The 21,484-nt window shown below is 38.9% G+C and overlaps 1 protein-coding gene across 11 annotated transcripts in view; it reads left to right on the top strand.

Annotated features, from left to right (window-relative positions):
* Positions 1–21,484, top strand: part of fryl (furry homolog, like) — an 85,296-nt gene that overhangs the window by 11,004 nt on the left and 52,808 nt on the right. For 4 of the 11 annotated variants that reach the window (XM_080877007.1, XM_080877008.1, XM_080877005.1 and 1 more), the window contains exon 1: positions 2,363–2,866. The exons of 2 other annotated variants lie outside the window; for them this stretch is intronic. In XM_080877007.1, coding sequence (XP_080733133.1) covers positions 2,602–2,866 — 265 coding nt within the window. In that variant the 5' untranslated portion in view covers positions 2,363–2,601. Of the gene's footprint in view, positions 1–2,361; positions 2,867–9,163; positions 9,794–21,484 lie in introns of those variants that run through there. 5 more of the 11 variants (XM_080877004.1, XM_080877001.1, XM_080877010.1 and 2 more) reach the window with 3 other exon arrangements.

The raw sequence follows: 21,484 nt of genomic DNA, 5'->3' as shown, positions 1-21,484 counted from the left end.
GACTATGTAAACTAGAACTACAAATTAGTTCCTGTGCCTTAGCAGACATCTGTGGTCTCTAGTGGAAATGGCAACTTAAAAGGCCTGCTGCACTTTATATGCAATGGAAGCAAAATGGTTTGAAGTTTCTGAACTAACATTTCAATTCCTGGTGTTCTTTTAAGTGAGGACAAAACATTTTTGTGTCAGTTGTTTTTTCTGGATTGTGAAGGTTTACACTTTGATAGATTTAACAGTAAATTAATTCAATTTTATGACTTTTTATATATGAAAATGTTGATGCCAGTGGAAAAATTGTGTGATTAAAAAAAAATTAATTAATTGATGTTTTGGTAGTGTAGTTTCGGGCATAAGTGTTAATTAGCTACAGTCCCACTTTAACAAGTGTTCTGCTTGCTTGTCAAGTAGTCATGTTGTAAACCTCTAAAGCTTGGGGTATCTACTAATTTTAGATCAAGTGCTAAAAACACCAGAGTGTGATCTCAAGTTGGCCAAACCAGAGAAACTGTTGCATAATAAGATGTAAAAATTCCCCTTTTATTTAATATAAATACATAGGGCCATATTGATGGGCCGTCTTAGACCCTTTAGTGTGTCTGGCGTTTCCTGCCACTACAATATTTACATTCCTACTATATAGAGCCAGCTACCTTATTTGTATATCAGGGTTTGTTTTTTTTTATACCATATGCAGCCAATGCAAGAACACATTCAAGCATATTTACGTACATGCATACCTACATGTATTGCTTTTTCAGTTATATTTACAGAAAGCACAGAGGAGAGAAACAGGAAGAGGATGATGTCTTTAGCTTTTACTTCCTGTCTCTGCCTTTTGACATAGTTTATACACTACAACAATTACATCATCTTGCTGTTGACGTTTTCGCACACTGCAGTAGAGGGTGTAAACACTCCCTAACCACACTTACTGGTCTCACAGAGTGCATATTTCCTTATAATCATTAGTCGAACAAAGAAAAAATCTTTAAAGGCCACGGTTAATTTTTGAGTACGTTCGCCATTCGTGTTTCATAACAGCATAATGCTATCAATGTGAGCTAATATAGCAAAAACTTGGTTTTGATGTCAGCTTGGAGTAGCTCCCTCTTCTGTATTGTACAGGGCTCTAGCAAACCTCGTTTGACTCGCTGGAAAATAATGGACTTAAGTTTTACATCAGGAGGAAGATGAGAACCCCGAAACTCATCCAAGTGTGAGTGTCAGGCCCAGAAAACGGGGAGACTTTGCATGTTCTCCCTGTGCCTACCTGTATGTTAGGTGTGAAAGTGAGTGTGGATGGTTGTCCGTCTCTCTGTGTTAACCCTGTGATGCACCAGCAATGCTGCAGGTGTACCCTGCTTCTCGTCCTGACAGCAGTTGATAGGCTCCAGCCCCCAACGACCCTGAATTGGATAAGTTGTTAGGAATATGGATGAATAAGCTTTTAAAGATGTAAAGCAAGGTTTTAAATCCTGTTGAGTACTTTAGTGCCATAAACCTCTTTATATTAGAGTTGCTTATTTCATTATTAATATTAAAGTGCTTATTGGAGTCTTCATTAGAACAGTCCCTTTATCATGCTGCTTACTGATTGATGAAACAGCATATAATGTTCATCTTAAGCATTTTAATCTTTTTTTGCACATTAGTGCTGTGGCCATCACTGAAATTTGTGAATGCTTCCAGCTCTCTGTTGCTGTAGAGCACTCACTGCATTTGTAAATTGATGATTTCTTTAGGCAGTGAGCTTTTGAGAGTCAGCACAGCATAAGACAGCCTTACTCTGCAGCAAGGGATATTTGGAAGGGTTTGAGTTCACTGCAGGTACAAACTGTGCAGCCAAGCAGAGCACAGCAGTCTGTCATCACCCTGTTTCAGACACCAGCACAGTTGAACAGAAGTGAAAGCAAGGGGAGGGGTGCTCTTGTTGTTTAAGCAAGTTAGCAAGAAAGCAAATGAGCATTTGTGCTTGTGCATGAATACTAAAAAGTGACACTATTTCGACTTCGATAAGCGCTATCAGTAAATGCAGGCAGGCGGGCGAGTGAAGCTTGCTCTATGGCGCTTCCTTACTTGTTTTAGTCCCTGTCAATCTTCTTCCTTCTCTTGTGGTGTTTCTCCTGTGAGTAACACAGGCCAGCAGGGTGTGGCTGGTGTCGTCGCTGTTGTGATTGGCTAGAGGCCCAAGCTTGTGTTATCTCCTGTGGAACATGTTCTAGTCCCACCCCAGATAGTGCCTGGCACTCAAATATAGCCCTGCCTACTTGCAATTACATCACAGCCTATGAAAAGATCCATGTCTTTTTGCTTTCTCTTTACACTGTCAACAGACAGGTAATGTGCAGTGTAGAAAGTTTCTCACTCTGTCAGGTTAACTAGCTACAGTTGGAGCTCTCTATATAGCTTTAGAGAGCCTGACAGAGAGTTTCTGCGTTGCTCTGTAAGGGCCCACAGCTTAAGAACTTTACAGTGAGTGCACGTCTGACGGCTACATGTAGGTTGCAGCTCGCTATAAAGACTACCTACTCCTCTGTAAATGGGGCACGTGAAACAGGCAGGTAATTTGTGTCAGAATGGCGTGGCACAGGCTACTGGACTATGCACCAGAGTAAAAGACCTAAAGTCTCATCGACCATGGATTTTCTAAAGAGCCTGGTTCCAGCTGTGATCTCAGGTGAGGGATCTGCTGAACATGGGGGGACTGAACCCAGGGAGCCAGGCCCACGGCTTCTCCGGGTGAAAAGACTGGGCCTGCTAACCATGGGACAGACCATTGAAGAAGATCTGGTAGATCCGGTTACAAAGCAAGATGCTGGGATAAGCTCCTCCAGACATGCTCGCAGTAACCATACCCGCCTTAAAGGTACAAATGTCCCAAATACACAATTCATATATATATAGCTTTTTTTATGTGCTTCCTATAGATTACAATTTTGGTTAATCTCTGTTAACATATTTCCAAAAACTGGCTTAATACCCTCCTGCTTTATGCACACATGCTTACATACACCATGTATGAAAAAATACGACTGGGTTATCTGTGTTTTCTGTTCACTGTGGAGGGCAGTAAAATGCTGTGGTCACCACTCTCAATCCATGCTCAATTGAGAGTGTGGCATAGGGGCATGTGTGCTGACAAATGAATTGTATTTCCATTGTGATTTCAATCTGAACATATACAATACACAAAATAACACTGTAGATATGCAAAAATTTGACATTGCGATAAAAGCTTTATTCCTTATTCATATTCTTCTTTGTTTATTGGGCATAGGCTATTAAATGTTTAAAGTGCAAACAGTGGTAAGATACATTTTTCTCAAATTGTGCAATAAATAAATAAATCCAAATCCAATTAATTGTGTGGAAAACAGAGATTTAATTGCTTTAGATGCCGGTCCTGGATGTGTTATACCGTATAGTATATATTGAGTAAGTTTATCTACGCAGGATTTCTAATATTTTATGATTCGTAGCAGTCAGTTCACTTACTGTTAACAGAGTGGAAAATTTTTGGCACCCATCCAATCTTTTAGTCAAAGGAAAATCATTTTCATAAAATTATTTTTCTTTAAAATTTGTTTGGAATACCAGTAAAGTATTAGTAGTAGTAGTTTTAATTTACTATGTGCAAGACTGTCTTCCTGATGGCTAGTTAGTAGTTACCCCACTCACTGTGAGCCAGAAAACCACTGGAAGTGAAGTCAGAAAATTCATACTGAATTTGGAATTGGTGCAGTGATGTCATTGCGTGTATTACGGGTTTTTCGCCTAGTTGGCCAAATCCATTGTCAAAATGTGATCTCACATCAGTATTAAACAGAAGCAGCTACACAGAACTGAGGTAGTGTAGGTGGAGCCCTCTTAACTGTGTAATGCGACAGCACATGGCAGTAGCATAAGAAAGCAAAGTTTAGGCTGGACTGTGGTCTGTCAGACTGCTATTTAAACAATTCACGAATATTACCAAACCACTTTTAGCTTACAAAGGCAATGCTTGCTGTGATGTGCCCACACAGACTATATTTAAGAACTGCATACAGTGTAAATTTCCAAGCCCAATTTAAAACATTATTTTGGTTTTCATGTTTTCATGGTCAGCATTCTTAATGCATTATTCACATTCACTGCTGCCATTAACCTAGTTGTCAAAAGTTTAAAACACAGCAACAAAATTATTTGTCTTTTGTGACCGAGCCAGTCAAAATGATAACAGCGTTTGCAAAGAAAAGTGTTAAAGGTTACTCTGTCCGCTTGATGTGTTTACTGTCAATAGAACCTTTTTTGTAACCCCTTTTAGTGTTTGTGGATTGTGGATTTCTGTCCTACCCAGGTGGTTTAGTTCAGCATCGCGAAATATGTGTCAAATACTTCTTACTTTCTTCCTTGATTTTTCTTTCCTTTTTTAAGATACTGCTACTTATATACACAATGGTGGATTGTTGAAAAAGAGTGTTTTATTTATTTAGTCTCTTTTATCTGTGAACATGCCTTTCCATAGAAAGCCCACTATCATGACTTTTCTGGGTGTCTTGTCACCATTTGATCTAGCAATCTGACATCTTACTGGATGATAAAAAGCATACTTGTTGTTTCTGGCTGGAGCTTTGGTGATCTTAAGCATTTTCAGACAACATAAAAGGAAAGCTGCGATGCAGGTTATGTCTGTTTATGTGAGTTATGTGAGTTATTTTACTTGGCAGGTAAGCTGTAGGCAAGGTGTGATCAAAAATCTCTGAGGACAGATCCATAAAAGTCAAAGGTCTTTAATTAAATTTTTGGCCAGCTCTTATTCAAGGTCAACATCTCCAGTCGCTTCCAGTCAGGAAGTTTGACATTGTAAAACATCCATCGCATTGTGCACCTTGAAGTCATTCCAGACAGCGTGAGACAGCGTGGAGCTCTATGGAGCATTAAGTTCAAAGGATACAAAAGGTGGTGTATACCAGCTGCTACCATGTCTGCTCTGAAGCAAATACAAATCTTTTGCCACATCAACTCAATAATCGTTCACCGCCTGGACACATCCAAAGCCAGTGTCATGCCTCTGTAGTAGGGGATATATTGTGCCTGTGACAGTAGTTAAAGGTTTATGTACATATAATTTTTCATGTAGGTCAGCCAGTTTACACTGGTAAACTTCTCAGGGTATTTTCTTTTTTCCCCTCCACTGCTACCTGTCAGAGCATGCTTGCTCCCTATTTGCTCATGGCTAAAATATGACTCAGCCTTCCCTTCTGCTGCACTCACTTGGCCTCTTAGTCTTTTATGAATAACATTATTCAACCGGTTAAACTAACCCACAATAACAAAGTGATATTCTTCATTTTGGTTTGGTGAAGTGTGAAGATAATCTAAAGTTTTGCTAGCTTGGCTCATGAAACTCTTGTTCATGTGCTTGGCTCAGACTGCAGGCTATAGGCTGATGTTCATTTTGAAAGACAGTTTCTGTTGACTGGGCAAATTGTTTTCAAACATTTCCTTCTTTCTTCCCTATTAGGAAAGATCCATCATATTAAAAAAGTCTCCTTTTTGAACCATGCTGGTGATGGCAGGGGTCACAATGGTGAGTTATGCATTACAAGACGTAGCGTGATTGCTACATTAAGATGAGGTCAGAGGAGCTTTAATTGAGTTTTAACTCCGTGTGGAGTGACACTTCCCTTGTTGAAGAACCTGCATAGTCTGTGGCTTTTAAGGCGGTGCTGTTCTTTTCATTTTGTCGTTTGTCATCTTTTGCAGGCTTAGACAATATTCAACTGCTTGATGCACAGTTCAGTTTTCAGGATACGTTTGATTAGGACTGTATTTGGTTAATGGGTGCAGCGGGTTTGTGATTAGGGAGTGTTTGGAGCATGTGACAAAATGGTGCAGTGATGGGTTGTGCTTCTGTAATAAAAGATCCTTGTGAAATTTCTGTCTAAACACTCCACAGGGTGTGTATCCAGACAGGATGGATGAACTTATTCATGGAATTTCTTAAGTAGTCGTCAGCCAACAATAGTGAAACAAACTCCATAATGGTGCGCAGTGCAGCCTGCATTTAGTGGGAATATGGTGTCATATCGACGAATGCTGTGAATCATTGTTCATACTCATTCTCCAGCCAGCTGTTCCATAGTGAATAAACTTGAAGACATTTGGTTCTATGAGTAATAAACTGACCTTTTAAAACCTGAGTTAAGAGGTGTTTTTATTCAGATTTTCCTCATGTTCTGCTCATCATTCCACGGGGGCTTTTGCTTCTGACCTAAGAAATACTCTTTTTTTTTTTTTTTTTTTTTTTTCCAATTAGACTGTCTTAATTTGCTAGGCGAATCAAAAGAATGAGTTTGCTCATTTTCAGCTTGAGCAGAATCAATAGATTGTCTCATAGAATTTGACCGTTTATGGTTTATGCAACACATTATATATGAAGGTTAGATCCACTGTCATTCAGCTAAACTGCAATATACTACTAAAGGGAAAAAAATCCAGCCTATTTAGTTTTGTGTAAAACCTTTGTCTAAATGTGTGGTGTTTAATACAGAAGTGCAATGAAATAGCTGGGTCTGAGTCAACGGAGCATGCGGAAGTAAGTAGATGTGCAGGTTGCAGAATTGTGCTGCATACTCAGAATGCTGTGATGGATCTAAATGATGTGTCCTCTGCAGCCCAGGCATCGCTGGGGAGGTCAGGGATTGAATTACAGCTCCTATCGATTATTGTTCCCACCACTGCCCTTCAGAGAGGCCAGCACAGGAAATGCATCCTCCACCCCATGGGCTCCGGGGAGGAGCAGCTGCTCTATACTGTCTGCAGCCAGGATGGCTAACTGTCAGTCACTGCTCCTACTTTGTGAATGAAGCTTAAGTAACCTGCCTTGATTGTGCATTTAGTTGAGATTATTTGATCAGTGAGGACTTTATTCCAGGAAGTGAGTTATAATGGTGTTTATTTGAAGTTCTCGGTTTACGTCAGCTCCATCGGACAGTAGCTTTTAGCTCTAGTGTTCCCAGAGAGACGGTGTGGTCAGTCCTGCATTCCTTAAACAATAAAGCTGGTTTACAGAAAACAATGTTTGCAGAGAGCTCTGATTGTTTTATGTTGACTCGTTTGTCGATTACAATAATATTAACCCAGATGTTGTTTTTAAACAGGATTTGACCATGAGTTCTTCTGTTGTCCTCCCACTACATGAACTTAGAGCCAAGGCATGTAAAGGGAGCACATTTAGTAAGTTATATTTGAAAACAGTCAAACTTGACTGATCCCTAAAACTATTCAGCTATCCACCCTCTGTGCTGTTACTTACTGCATTTGTGTCAGATAGAAAAAGGGTGGACCAAAGATTAAAAAACAAAAACAAAAAAACCCCCACAGGTGGAGTCCTTCTGTGTTGCATGTTGCCCCTGTGCATGCTTGGGTTTGGGGTTTTTTTTGTTTTGTTTTTTTCCCATTGAAAATGCGGTCGGCTCATGTTTCCTGACATGACCCAGAACTCTCACAAAAGAAATTCTTAATCTCAAGAGTTTCATTTCCTCATTAAATTAACTAATTTAAGGCTACAAGTAATCTAGTGACATCTTAACAAAATAACCCCAAAACATATTTTACTTCATTACTTAGAAACTGTCTGATATTTTGAAACATCCTGCTATGTTCCTAAATTGTCTTTGAATTGTGCAACAGCAAGCTGTTCCCCTTCTCATTCAGGATCAGACTCTGCTTCACAGACTTCTATATATGGCTTTACATCTCCAGTTGTGGCCATTAGTCACAGTAAAGCTGCTGCATGAGTGTAATCCTGGGGATTTTTAGGTTAGTAAATTAGACACATACGTAATACTTTGACATTTGGGGAAATGCAGTTGGTCAGATTTGAACAGACAGACGGGGCAGTATCTTGCTTTTAATGTAGCTCTAGGAAAGATTAAACATGACTCATAGAAGTTCCGATTTAAGGCTTAAAATAAAACAGTGTGATTGCTGCAAATTTGCAGTGGTACTGTAAACAATCTGTTTGTGTATTACAAGGCAGAGTTTCACAGTGGAAGCCTGCGTCGGGGTAGCACCAGCCAGGGCTTGACAAAGCATCTGCTTGTGTTGTTTGTTTGCAATGAGCTCTGCCTCACTTTGCATAACTTGTGTAGTGGAGGACATGTGACGGAGGGAGAGACTGAGGGCGAGCGAGAAATGAAGACTAAACTAAAAGAAGACAAAGAACATTTGTCTTTTGCAGCTTTCCCACTGCTTTTCCCTTCACAATATTTTGGTAACAAACTTAATCCTGTGCTTGACTACAAATTGCTTGATGTCATGTGGATCAGCATTAAAGTCTCTGCCAGGGCAGGAATAACTAGCGTCAGTGCAAGATTAAAATATCAGCTGAATCGTGTGCGTGTGTCTTTCACATTCACACAAAAACAATGGGCTGTTTTCTTACTAATGGGGTGTGTTGTGTGTTTGTGTATCATTCTGTGTGTTACTATGCCTGGTAGCTTTCAGACAGGGCAGTGATGTAATGCCCATGATTCCTGTGGGTGTGAGCAGTTAGCTTAGCAAGAAGATTAGTTTCGATCACTATAATGCCAAAGAAAACAGGTAGCAAGTCATCTATCCATCTCACTTGACTGTAGTGAGTTGCATTAACATACTCCTATTACGTCATATATATTCCTGTTTTAAAAAGTGAAATATACATTTAATACATTTAATTTAGGAACATATTTTTATTATTTTGGTTGACTAGTTAAGGTGTGTTCAATCTATCCTTCCTCTTTCCTTTCCCTCATCCACCTCCCATTCTTTCCTTTCCCTCCTACTGCAGTTTGGAATGACGCATCAGTATTGCTGCGGAGCTTACAGGAAGTATTGCTTTGATAGGCTAGCAGAGAGGCAGCACAGTAGCAGCTCTGACATGCGTATGCATTACTGAACCACGGCCAGGGAACACTCGCAGCATTTTGATGACATCAACCACCCCCACGCACTGCTCCCTCCCTCCCTGTTTGCTGTTGAAACAAGCTCTCTCCATCTCTCTCACTCTGAGAGAAAAGAGCAGGCAAAAGAACAAGAGCTCACTCAGAAGAGGAGGGGCTGGCCATGAGCGAACACGGAGGGAGAGAGCTTTTGGGGCAGGAGGAGGAGGGTGGCTGACGGTGCTAGCGGGCTAGGACTGGCACACACACATGCACGCACACACACACATACACACAGGAAGAGAAGGGGAGAAGGAATATTACCGCACATTGTTAAGACTTCTATCGCGTACTGTTCTGCTGCTGTTTTCCCTCATTTCAGGAACAAAAGTTCTCATGCAGTTGTGTCCTTCGGTTTCTGGATTTTTCTCTGCTGAAATGGGGATGAGGGACTCTGTGGACTGGCAAGTGGGCAGCAGGCTCTTGGGTGGAATACTTCTCTAACTAGCCAGGCTGCGCGCTCTCTCTCTTCTTTCTGATCACTTTTACTTCAGCTAACTGGGTGGCAAAAGCGAAAAAGTGGTAGGGCTTCTTGGGTTTTCCGTCAGCATCTGCTCGCACTGTTCTTCAGGATGCTGCCTTTAACTAGCACCTGTGGAGGCTAGTACTCAGCTCCTACTGGTGGAGTCTGCAAGTTTGATAAGTGCAAGGTGTTTATTTTTGAGAAGAGTGGAATGTTTGGCTTTTGGGAAATAAAGGTGAAAGGAAACCTGTAAAATTTGTGCCTTCTGGGGAAGCTTAACTTTTGGGAGCTACCATGCTGAGCCTGCAGGATTCTGTCTTCTTTGAGATCAGCATCAAATCTCTCCTCAAGTCTTGGAGTAGCAGCTGTGAGTATCTTTCCAAGCTTGCACAAATGTTTACATACCGCACTTACTGCCACCAGACTTATCTGCCACACGCAGCCAGCAGAGCCTGTGCAGCATTGTACATGTCTTTGTGCGTTCCATGTGTGGATTTCTTATATCTCCTTCCCGTATAAGAAAAGTGGCCATTAGTGGAGTTGTCAAGATGACAGATTATGTTTAGTGCAGGTTTAGTCGGCCTTGTTTGATGTGTATGCAAGTGGGTGCAATTAAAGTCTTCATTCAGCAGAGTGCCCTTCTTCCTGCACTCATCATCATTCTGCTGGCTCCTGGATGTCCCAAAGATAATGTTTCTATTGATGAGCATCTACTGATACATAACACAGATGGACATGAAGTATTCCCTCTGTTCTTTTGAAGATCTTGTCTAACTTTCTTTTACTTTTTCTGTATTTATCAACTTGCTATCTGCATTTACTGATTATACATTTTGGACAGATATATTATCAATGTTAATATTGTTATTTCGGCTGGCTGTTGTTAACAGTTTGCGTAACAGTCAATATAGATATAGATGTTTTTTCATTTTTCCCCACGTCTGTGTGAAGGGAACAAAGAAACCTTGTTTTGCAAGTTTATGAAATTGAACTCAAAACACAAGGATTCAAGGACTTCTAAATTTATGAGCCACAACAGCGAATTATCAGCAGCTGACATCAGTGCATGCCACCGGAGTCATCAAAGCAAATTCGCCAATACTAAAATGCGGCTGACGCACCCCTGATTTTAATATCCAAATTACTATGTTAAGCGCTTCCTTAGGAGTGCTCCCCTATCTACTCTGTTCCCCGTCCTCCTAGTTTCGCTATCCTCTTCTTCCTTTCCTCTGGGCCAGCTAATGTTTCTCTACTATTGATCTGTCTTCTGGTTGCCTCCTATTATTAGCTTCCCATGCAGCCCATAATATATCAGGAATCAAAAAGATATTGTCTCTCCAGTCTCATTGAAATGGTAGGGATGGACAAAGAGGTCAAGTAGTAAACTGCACTATTCATGAACCTCTTTTAGTTACATTAGTAACACGTATAACTGTTGTGTAGTTTAATTCTGTTTATGCAGTTTAACAGTTCACCTTGAATGCACAAAAGACAACACATAGGCTGCAACAGAATTATTCGTCAACGCAAAAGTGTTTGATGAGACTGCTTTAGCTCAGCGATACAACCTCTGAGCCACTGTTCCTTTTGTCTGAAAGAGGAATAGTTAGACCCTCTTTAAAGGCTTATCTGCTGGGCTCTAATCACCTGACTTATTCTGTTTTGGTTAAAATTTAAATTTAGATTTGTATCATTCAGGTTTGGACTTAAATGATTGATTTGCACATTATTTATCAATTTTTCAGTAGCAGATGCTAAATGGCATTGCCTCTGTTTATATTATCAAATGAGGAAAAGACTGAGACTGATTATAGGGCCGTACACTTTTTTTTAAAAATTGTATATGCTAATATATTACCTGTGTTTCTCTCTGCCACTCACACCCATAGTGGAATTTGTCAGTTTTGATGGCTATAACATTTGTCAATTTTCATGCCGTGTATGCTGTGCATTTTGATATTGTTTCTAGATACGTGCAATGTGGTTACAAAATACTGACTTATTAATTATGTATTTTGATCAGCATGCCAGTTAAATTCATTTTAATTAGTTCTAACAATTTTCGATGCATTAGAATATCACAGTTTTTGATTTATTTATTTTTTTAAATTGTTTTCTTGTTATTGGGAGCCATTTCTGCAAGTCAGGATTCCGTGTATTATGGCAAAGGCATGCTGGCCAAAAAACAAAGAGTGCCAACAAAGAGAAATTTGTGTATTAAGCTTCAGTGAACATGAACAGATGTGCTACACCCCACTTCAATGACTGTATATTTGAGGATTTAGCCAGCAATTTAGATCACTGTGTGCCAGAAGATATACAATCTAGTGCTTTTAACATAATTGATGTTTTATTTTGCACAATTTGAGCTAGCTAAGTGAATGTCGAGGTTGGACCTACACTTCATTTCTGTTTGCCATAACCACAACACAAGTTTCTAGGTATTTAATAACCACAGTCATTTTAGTCTACTAGGTAAAAGTTTGCTATTTAAATTTCTAGAATGCAAACTTGTATCAGCAACATCCAAAATGTGTTGAAATTAACTCCCTTTAAAATTATGTATAAAGTTATTTCTAGCTTTTTAGGCGGACGAGAGCTTGTTGAACTTCTATCTTTTGAAATTGTCACAAATGCACTGCAGGAAAAAAGCATTACATCTGTAAAAAGTAGAATGCACAAAGTCTAACTGTTTTCATTGGCTTTGAAAAGAAACATGTCCCCTTTCAAGAGCCTTTCTTTTGTCAACCTTGCATGTTCTCTCTGAGTCTGCATCAGACGTGCTACAGGTGCTCTTATTCTGTCAGACAGTCTGAAGATTTGCAGGTTAACCAAATAAATGTTCCATGGACCTGAATGTCTTTATACTGGTGACCTGCTCAGTGTTTACCCTGTTCCTCACACAGTATGTGATGGGAGAGGCGTGAACCCCCTAACCCTGAAACGGATATGTGAGTTATAAAATCGAGGAGAGTGTGGTTGCAGTGATCACAAGACAAATTTTTCATGAAACACATAGCAGTTATTGTTTGACCTTGGTAACTGTCCGTCCCCCCCCCCCCCCCCCCCCCCCCCCCCGAAATATGTAAGAATGGTAAACATCCAGCCAGACACATTTGGAGGAAGTCTCAATCCTCTCCCTGAAGGTAGCAAATACTTGAAGATAGGGCTGGGCGATATGGCCTAAAATCCATATCGTGATATAATTTGAAGCATGTACGGTAATGATATATATCGCGATATATTCTTTTTTTCTGTATAACATATTTTCCACACTATAAGGCACACTTAAAATCCTTTAATTTTCTCAAAAATCGAGTGTGCCTTATGTATGAATTCTGGTTGTGCTTACTGATGTCGAACCGATTTTGGCGAGCAGAAATCTGTTAAAAAATGTTTTGATGGATTGTCAGCATTACGGCTGCCGTAGTGAGGAGCTTAGCGGAGTAATCTGGGTCCAAAACTCCGTCCGTTTCAGGTCCCAAAGTCAAACGAACACTGAGAGTTAAAAACGGTCTAAATTCTTTAATCTTTAATAAAATCATCAGTGTTGCTGCTTCAGCAGGTGTAACAATTAAGTTTAACATCCAAGCATCCATGAAAACAGAATTTATTAAATTTAACGGAGTTAGAAGTTAACAGGAAGTTAGCTCGCTAGTTTCCACCTAAATCTCTCTGACTGAGAGATTTTTGAAACTAATTAAAACGTACAGCTCTGCTGTCACTTCCAACATAAACGAAGACAGGAAACTAAACAGCAGTGGTGTTTGCAGGGTTACTGAAGTTGGACTACCTGGTATATAATGTTGTGCTACGTGATTGCTAGCGACACAGCTATGTTAGCATAACATTAGCACAGTGAAGCTGGGGGATGAACGGCAACTTTTTTCCCACTCGATAAAAGTTAACGTGAGGGATTCTGGTGGTCAGGGACAAATGTAATCGCATAGCAGGATGCTATACACGGGGCAAACTTCAGTCAGGAGAACAACTGAGATTATTCATTCAGGTTAGTTATTAATATACGGCAACAACATGGGAATAGAGCAGCTGCAAGAGAATTCAACATTAATGAATAATGTTACAGAAGTGGAGGAAGCGCAGTTTTTGGCTTTCCCCATATTTCAAAAGTGCTTCATCTCTTTGCTATCACTCTCGCCCGGCATAATTTGCAGACGATAATGGTTGTAGCCGCTGCGATGCTTTCGACCAAAACAGGCGCAGCTTGATGTCATCAACAACATGCGCTTTCGCGATAGAGCGGTATAGTCAAAATCTTTTTTTTTTCTTTTCTTTTTTTTTTATATTAGTAAAATTTACATACAAACAAAATGCACCATATATTACACATTCAGAGAATAAACATTCCTTACATATTAGGAAAAAGAAAATATAAAGATGGGGTCACATAATTTAACAGATTATTAACTCACTAAATCAAAATCTTCCAAAAAGGAAACAAAAAAAGCAGCCTTTTTCTTTTTAACTAAAGTCAAAGATTTAACCAACAGGTTTAAGTCATTTTTCCAGTAAGCTAGTGTTGGTTTGGTCTTAAGAAAACGACATTTATGTATAAATTGCTTGCACAAGATTAATAACACATTAACACCATAATTAGCTTTCTTTTCTTTCAAAAACACTCCAAACATTATCATATTTAAGGTAAATGGGGTAATTTGAATCCCACTGGAATAAAGCCAGGTATGAAAATCCAACCAAAATATTTGTATAAAATTGCACAAAAAGAATAGATGGTCCAAATCCTCCTCTTCTGTTTCACAAAAAACACAATAATCAGTTTCTATTTTGAATCTATCACCAAGGAGTCTATTTGTCGGGTAAATTTTATATAGTCAAAATCTCTATCGTTGGCCAAATTTATATAGTTTCTATCGTATATCGTTTATATCGCCCACCCCTACTTGAAGACTTTTATATTTTTAAAAAAAAAGTATTTGAAGAATACTTGAAGAATTATAGATTGTATCCCCCAAAAATAATTTGTATTTGAAAATGTGAGTTTATAATGCATTTAACTGGGGCTGTTACCCTTAAACACAGTTGTCTTTCTTGTGTTACTTACTTGGAAATTTACAAGTAAGTAACACAAGATATTGTAAGTATGTGAGGGCACACAGAAATACAAGGCTCTGCAGTAAAACATCTACCTGTTGAGTAAACAACTTTGTTCCATTTATCCCTTTTTAACTACTTTCTACCTTTACTATTATTCATAGCAAAAAGGGCTCCTAAGTTAAATGCATGTATGATGCTTTCTCCATTACAACATCCAGTAATAATTTAATTAAAACACTCAATGAAATCAAAGTTTGGCCTTTAATTGCTGAATATTGCTCATCCATGATGGAACATGTCATTATTGGTTTCTCAATTAATCTCTTTTGAACTGAAGTGTCCTCAGCTTCTGGTGATACATTTATTTTTCCAGTGTATCTTTCAAATTCCCTTTTATTTGGAAGGTATAATGGTGAAGAGTACACCAGTAATAACTTGTTAAAAACTCGGCATGTCGAGACATAATGGCAGAACTGGCACTGCCGCACCACATAAACCCTAGCAGTAAGTCTTTTGTCTCTGTTTCAAAAAAAAAAAGAAAAAAGGACGCACCCTCAGCTCTGCATTCCAACCGTATGTGTGTGTTTGTGCTGTTGTTGCCAGTGTTCATGAGCAGGCGTTTGGGAGGGCTTTATTTTAACTGTGACAAGGTGGAGCCACTGCTGTAATAGTTGTGTAATCCTGCAGGGCGCTCAATTTCTTAAGCACTTTTTATAGGCCTCACACAACAAAACACGCTGAGCATTTTCTGATGCAGCGTTTTAGCAGAAGCACAACATTTCTCCGTATTAGAAGTGTAACTGCAATACTGTCTAACCCTGAGATCATGATGTTCTTAGAAACTGAGATACCAGAGTTCAGTTACGTAACTCTGGTAGTAAACTAAAGCAGTAAACTAAACTTAAAGTGAGATTCTCCATTAGTTATTAAATATGGAATTGCAGAGCCATCAAGTGTTGAACATTCATTTAAAATAACTCATTTGCATTCAGATGAGATATGGAATATACATGTGGTTCAACGCTACTAATACTACAATATTGTATTGCTTCTCCCCCCCCCCCCCCCCCCCCCCCCCCCCTTCTCTCCAGTGATTAACATTTAAACATGCTTTGACAGTTAGACTTGCCAGAAGTGAAATTTGGCTTTGAATGAGAAGTGAAACAGGACTTCGGGCAAAGGGTGTGACAAAATACTAATAAAGTAATTTATTGTATTGCTTCCTCTTGCAATATGTGATCACTAAATATCCATGTTTTGTTAAAATACTTTAATTGCTTCTTGTAAAAGCAGTGTAAGTTAATGTGAAATCAGCCAGCTTGCAGTGAAGAGCAATAAAGCCAAAGGAGGTAAAAGCTGGAGAGCTCAGAGAGCTGCGGTAATCAAATCAACAATTAGTTCATTCAGTTTACTCACTATCAAAGTTGAATAATAATAGGTACATTAACCACAATGCACTTACTCTTTGGCTTTTACCCTAGTCAAAAACTCTGTTAATAAACTTTCAGTTAGCCTAAATTCTGGAGGAGTTTGTAAACAACCGTATAGTTTGGGGTTTTTTTGTTTTGTTTGTTTTTCGTTCAATTTCTCTGCTATGATTTGTGCGTTTGTTGGTTTTAGCAGAGAGTCATAGCCTGGCATCCTACTAATGACTGGCATGTCCTAGGGAGAAAGAATGAGAGGGGGGAGGAGCAATGCAGACACTTGGCCCAAAAAAGGATGCCTTGCTTTGTTTTTCTCATTGACTGGAAAAGTACACTGTTGGAGTATACACAATCCAGTTGGACTGGGGTGGGAGCGAAAAGGATGGAGGGGGTAAAGGACGCAACACTGATTGGCTATTAGGAGCTAGCTGTGTTACATCACTGGGGGTGTTGGTGGAGCACAGTAAACAAAGAGGGAAATGTTTGAAAGACTCTCTGTGCTGCTGGACAGCATGACCACAATACATGCTACTACGCTGCCTCTTCTACCTCCCTACTTTCATTTGCACTTAAAAAAGACGATTATTAAGTTTTATAGAGTTGTTGTTCTTTTTTTTTTCTCCCTTTTTTTTGTAAGAAAACAAAAGTTGAGGACTAAGAAATGCCAAATCCAGTAAGTGTTTAAAATCCAGCCTTGTTTACATCCATGAGTGCTCACGGTCGGTGTCCTGCTATTTTCCTGCCTGCACATTGTTCCATACCTCAAGTTACTCCCACCTTTTAATCCTCTTTTGATCAACCTTAAAGGAATGTGTGTCAGACACATGCATACACACAAACACTGGGAATCTCAGTTCATTGAATGGTGGTTGCAGATTTTGGTTTACAACACATCTCTTTGCACTATGTGATGGAGAGTGGTCCTTCTACTGCATACTGACGTGAACTACATTTGCCTTATATTTTTATCAAGTAAATGATACATGTAACAGTGTAACTTTGTACAGGTAGTCTCTTAGAGGCACAGAAGGTTTGAGATTGATGTTGTTTGAACTTACATCGTATCTAACGTCAGTGGCTCTCTTGGCGTGGATAATATATTTTTACATTTCCGCTTCACTTTTTCCCCGTCAGTGAATTCTCTCCCTCTTATTTACCAGGTAGCTCCAGCACTTCTGTGCAGACCTTTTCTCTGTTGTGGGAGTTTTTGATATAATTAAAATCCTTTACAGAGTCAATCAAGTTTAATTTTCGGATAATTAAGACAGGATAAGTGAGATAAAGTGATTATAGTGCCACATTCTCTCAAAATTTACATCCCACCAGCCAATGAGGATTTTGTTTTGATGGCTTCTCTAACAAACATCTGCAATCGGTGGGAACTTGGCTCATGTGGTTTTATACCAAACCCATAGCAGAACAGGGACTGCTATCACTACTTGCACTTCAAGGTGGAGGAGTTGGTTTCGGTACAAGTAATGAGGAACTCGTTGGCGAGACAGCTCAGTGATGTCTCCCTGTTCTCCTTATAGATTTTCTCTGGAAGTTTTGCTTTTTCTCACCATCAAAATTGTACTGCATTCTTGCAAAAGCAAGTGAATAAATAAATTCTCAATGATTGCAAATGTGACTAAAAGTAGTATGTTTTATTCAGGAGTGTAGTAGTGTTTGGTGGCTGCATAATTTAACATTTTGGTTACCTATGCTGCAGTATAAGAGTAATTTGAAAACTGCTGTCATTATTCTATGACGTGAATCAGCCTGTTAGTGATTTAGCATCAAGATCAGTGGCCATAACCAGGACGAGAAAGAACAAGGGCTTTCTTGGGAGGGAAAGAGGCTAAGGGGCCATTCACTGTCAACTATACACTTAGCAGAGATCATTGAAGACTAGACTGGAAGTTGTGTCCCAGCAGTTGCATAAATTCAAACACCACTATATGTTCCTTTTATAGAGATTGTTAAAACCTTTTGGTTCATTTGATTTTTTTATTTATTTATTCATGTCAGATGGAACATAATTTGAACCTTGAGTAGTGGAGTAAAAACCTTTGTGCTGTGATATTTATTGCTTTTGAGTTTGAGATTTGTGTTTATTTCATCTTATTGTATATAGGATTTGCATTAAGCATGGATACACTTCTATTTTTGCCAGACAGACAAAAATAGAAGTGTATCCATGCTCTAGCTTTTCAGCCATAGCTTAAGACTCTTCTAAAGATTTGCTTATAACATTTGAATAAGAGAACCAAATGTTCTGTGCCACATGCAAACCTGCAGAGTGCCCTGGCTTTTCCAAGTCAAATATGTTTCAGGAAAGATGGTCTACTGAAGGAATCCCGTAAAAATGTGGAGAACACCACTGCACTATCAGATACCACTACAATTTATTTAGTTTTGCCTTAAAGGTCAATATTGTGGTAAATGTATAGCAGGCCATCTGTCTATCTAAGTCACCCCTCTATGATACTTCATAGTTGGTCTTTTTTTTTTTTTTCCAACTTTACCATTACTGGCTTTGTATTTTCAGTATTAACTGTAACTATCTTAATCTCAGTGGTGGCAAATATTTGGAATATACTGATTTTTTTTTTCTCTTTCATATAGAGCTACAAATCTGTATTTAAACAGGTTTGGTGTGCTAATAAAAGTTAAAAAGCAGATGGGTGTAGTGTTAATGAAACATTGGCAGAATTTGCTTATGGACATGTTGTGCTACAAGAGAAGAATTTATACGACCATCACAAAAAAGTAGCTTTCATCCCTCTGTTGAACAAGTCAAGGTAGAGCTAGTCTGACAAATAACTACCCATACAATGATTTTATCATTTCAGCATGTATAAATAAAATGAGCTAGAAAGCATTTTTTGTCGTGGTTTATGAATTTTGCTACCTCTGCGGAAAAAAAGCAAGAGATGGCTACTTAGCTCTTTTCTAGTATTTGTAAAAACATTAGCTAATCTTCTGCTGATACAGCTTCATGTTTATCATACAAATATGAGCCTGCTATCAACAGCCTTATCTAATGTCTTGGCAAGGAAGCAACACAGGGTATTTCCCAATCAGACTATGCCTTAAAGTTGTCGTGTGTAGCCAGTGTGCTCCCTTTGATCACAATAGAGAAGTAGATTCATAAATAAATGTGTAAAGTATAAAAAAGGTATAGTCATTTCTAGGGATAGGTATCGTTTAGGTTTTATCTGATACCAGTACCAAACTGGTACTTTTGAAATGGTACCAGTGCTTAAAGAATGGAGAACACAAAATTGGTCCAAAAACCTCTCGTTTAGCTGGGTTTTTTTTTTTTGGTTTTTTTTTGTAAAAAGATAGCAATGTTAGCCTTTTCTGCAGTTATAGGGCATATAAGGTATCACTCTTGGCTGGAAGCAGTGCTTAAACAATGGAAAAAACACTAACTTTGTCCAAAAACCTCTCATGTTTAACTGTTTTCCACTTTTTCTTTGGTCATTTTAGCCTTTTTGGCCAGGGTGAAGGGAGTATCTGCCATCAAACAAGAAGACAGTCGCATGTAACTAGTTTGCTAGTTCACCTTACATGCATTAATGTAATAAAGTGTTTAGCGTACTCAACGTGAATTACACACGAACATCATTAGGCTACTCACGCAGAGAAGAACGGCTAGGTGCCAGGACTCTCCTCTTCGGGTTTTTGGGGGATGTTGCTAACTCCGGTCCGATAACAGGCACCACACCCGCAATAAATGTGCACGGTGTGAGGGCTCGCAGCAAGCTATCAAATACGGCGCATTTCTCGGTTTTGGAAAAAACGCTACACGTCGCCAGGTGTTTCATCAGATTCGAGGTGTTACCTCCTTTGCACAGTATCACAGTATCGGCTCTAAGCACTTGTTGCAGGCTGCTGAGTTTGCATCTTTTGCTGTGAAGTACAGCCAGACTTTGACGCTTCGCCTTGGGCATTTTAAACCTGTAGCTCTGCTCTAAAAGAACGTACGTACCTGGGCTCGCCTACTATCCTTGGAAACGTAAAATGATTGGCTAGAATCTAAAGTGTATCACATCTCAGGGGAAAAAAAGCACCGAAATGAAGCACCGAAATGTGCGCTGCTTTTCAGTCTGGTTACTACTGTTTATGTCAGAACCGATGCCGTCATGGCACTGGATACCGGTACCCATCCCTAGTCATTTCAGACTAATTTAGCAGAAAGAGCTGGTGTGTAATATTCTAGATTTAGAAAACAAAATATTTAGTTGTTTTTTTTTTTTTTAAGGATAGATTACAATAACTAATGACATGGCTCTAATAGGAATTATGATTATCCCTGTGTTTGCTTTTTCAGGTGATTTGAACCCATTATGTGCAGTATGAGTTTAGAAAATGAGCTTTCTAAAAACAGACACGATTCAAATGGAAATTGTATGTTTGTTCTAGTCGGCGCTGCAATTAGGGATGAACGATTATGGAAAATAATCTAATTGCGATTTTTTTGCCCCAATATTGTGATTGCGATGCGATATGCGATTATTTTTTAAGGTATTTGTCTTCTGTATTATTAAACAAAGACAAGCAATACATCATATAGTATGGCCAATACTATATTACATTAATTTTAAACTGTTCTTTCCTGGAAGACAGACCTCTGTTATGATGACATGAGGTGATGCATGAATTGATGACTGACATTTTTATTTAACTTCTTCAATCACAACAGTATATTTGAACATACACAATAGTTTATTTTTAGCTTACAAACATCTGAGCATAAAGTGCTGACAAGGAACCCTGGTGTAAACATTAAAATGAAAGTCAGTACAATGTGCAGATTGCAGAAATATACATAAAAAAAATCAGTGGCTTTACCACACTCAGTTTTTCGACATCTGTGAACTACTAGACAGTCATTCAATTAAAAAATAATATTAAATAAATAAAACTAATAAATAAAAAATACACACATCTTACTGATCTCTGCAGTCAGTAACATTACACATAAAGTGCAAACATAATAGCAATTGTATAAACACACACACAAACACGCCTTTAAAGTTTAAAGGCGTGAAATTGGACGGTCTAGCCTTCTGATTAGCTAATCAGAACTAGCCTTCTGATTAGCTAATCAGAAGGCTAGTTCTGATTAGCTAATCAGAAGGCTAGTTCTGATTAGCGTCACCGCTGTCTCGGTGGAGTTTAATAAACTCGGCCGTCTGCTTCTTGCTATCTAAAATATAACCAGACACTGGTGTAAATTCTCGACTGTCTCATACTTCTGTTTAATAAGTTTTCTGTTTGACGTTTAGTCAGCTGTGTGAAAACCAAGGAGGAACCCACCCGGGGGATTAATAAAGTTTTATTTTATCTAATCTAATAACTTTAATCTCAGCCAAACCGATTTACTCACGAACAAACAAAACACTGAAAAAAGCCCAACAATAACATTTTTAGGTTGTCTAAGTGACTTATATATTACGTTTAACCCGAGCAGCGAAACTCCGCGGTGATCTGAAAATGATGTGCCGGGAGTTGTGCCGTTCTCGGCCGCATCAGTAACCCTCGAGCTCCCGGCTAGCTGTCGAGCTGGT

Source organism: Rhamphochromis sp. 'chilingali' (assembly GCF_963969265.1).
Source record: "Rhamphochromis sp. 'chilingali' genome assembly, chromosome: 3".
Lineage (NCBI taxonomy): Eukaryota > Metazoa > Chordata > Actinopteri > Cichliformes > Cichlidae > Rhamphochromis > Rhamphochromis sp. 'chilingali'.
The sequence above is the reverse complement of the archived record's forward strand: the minus strand, read 5'-3'. Positions and strand labels throughout refer to the sequence as shown.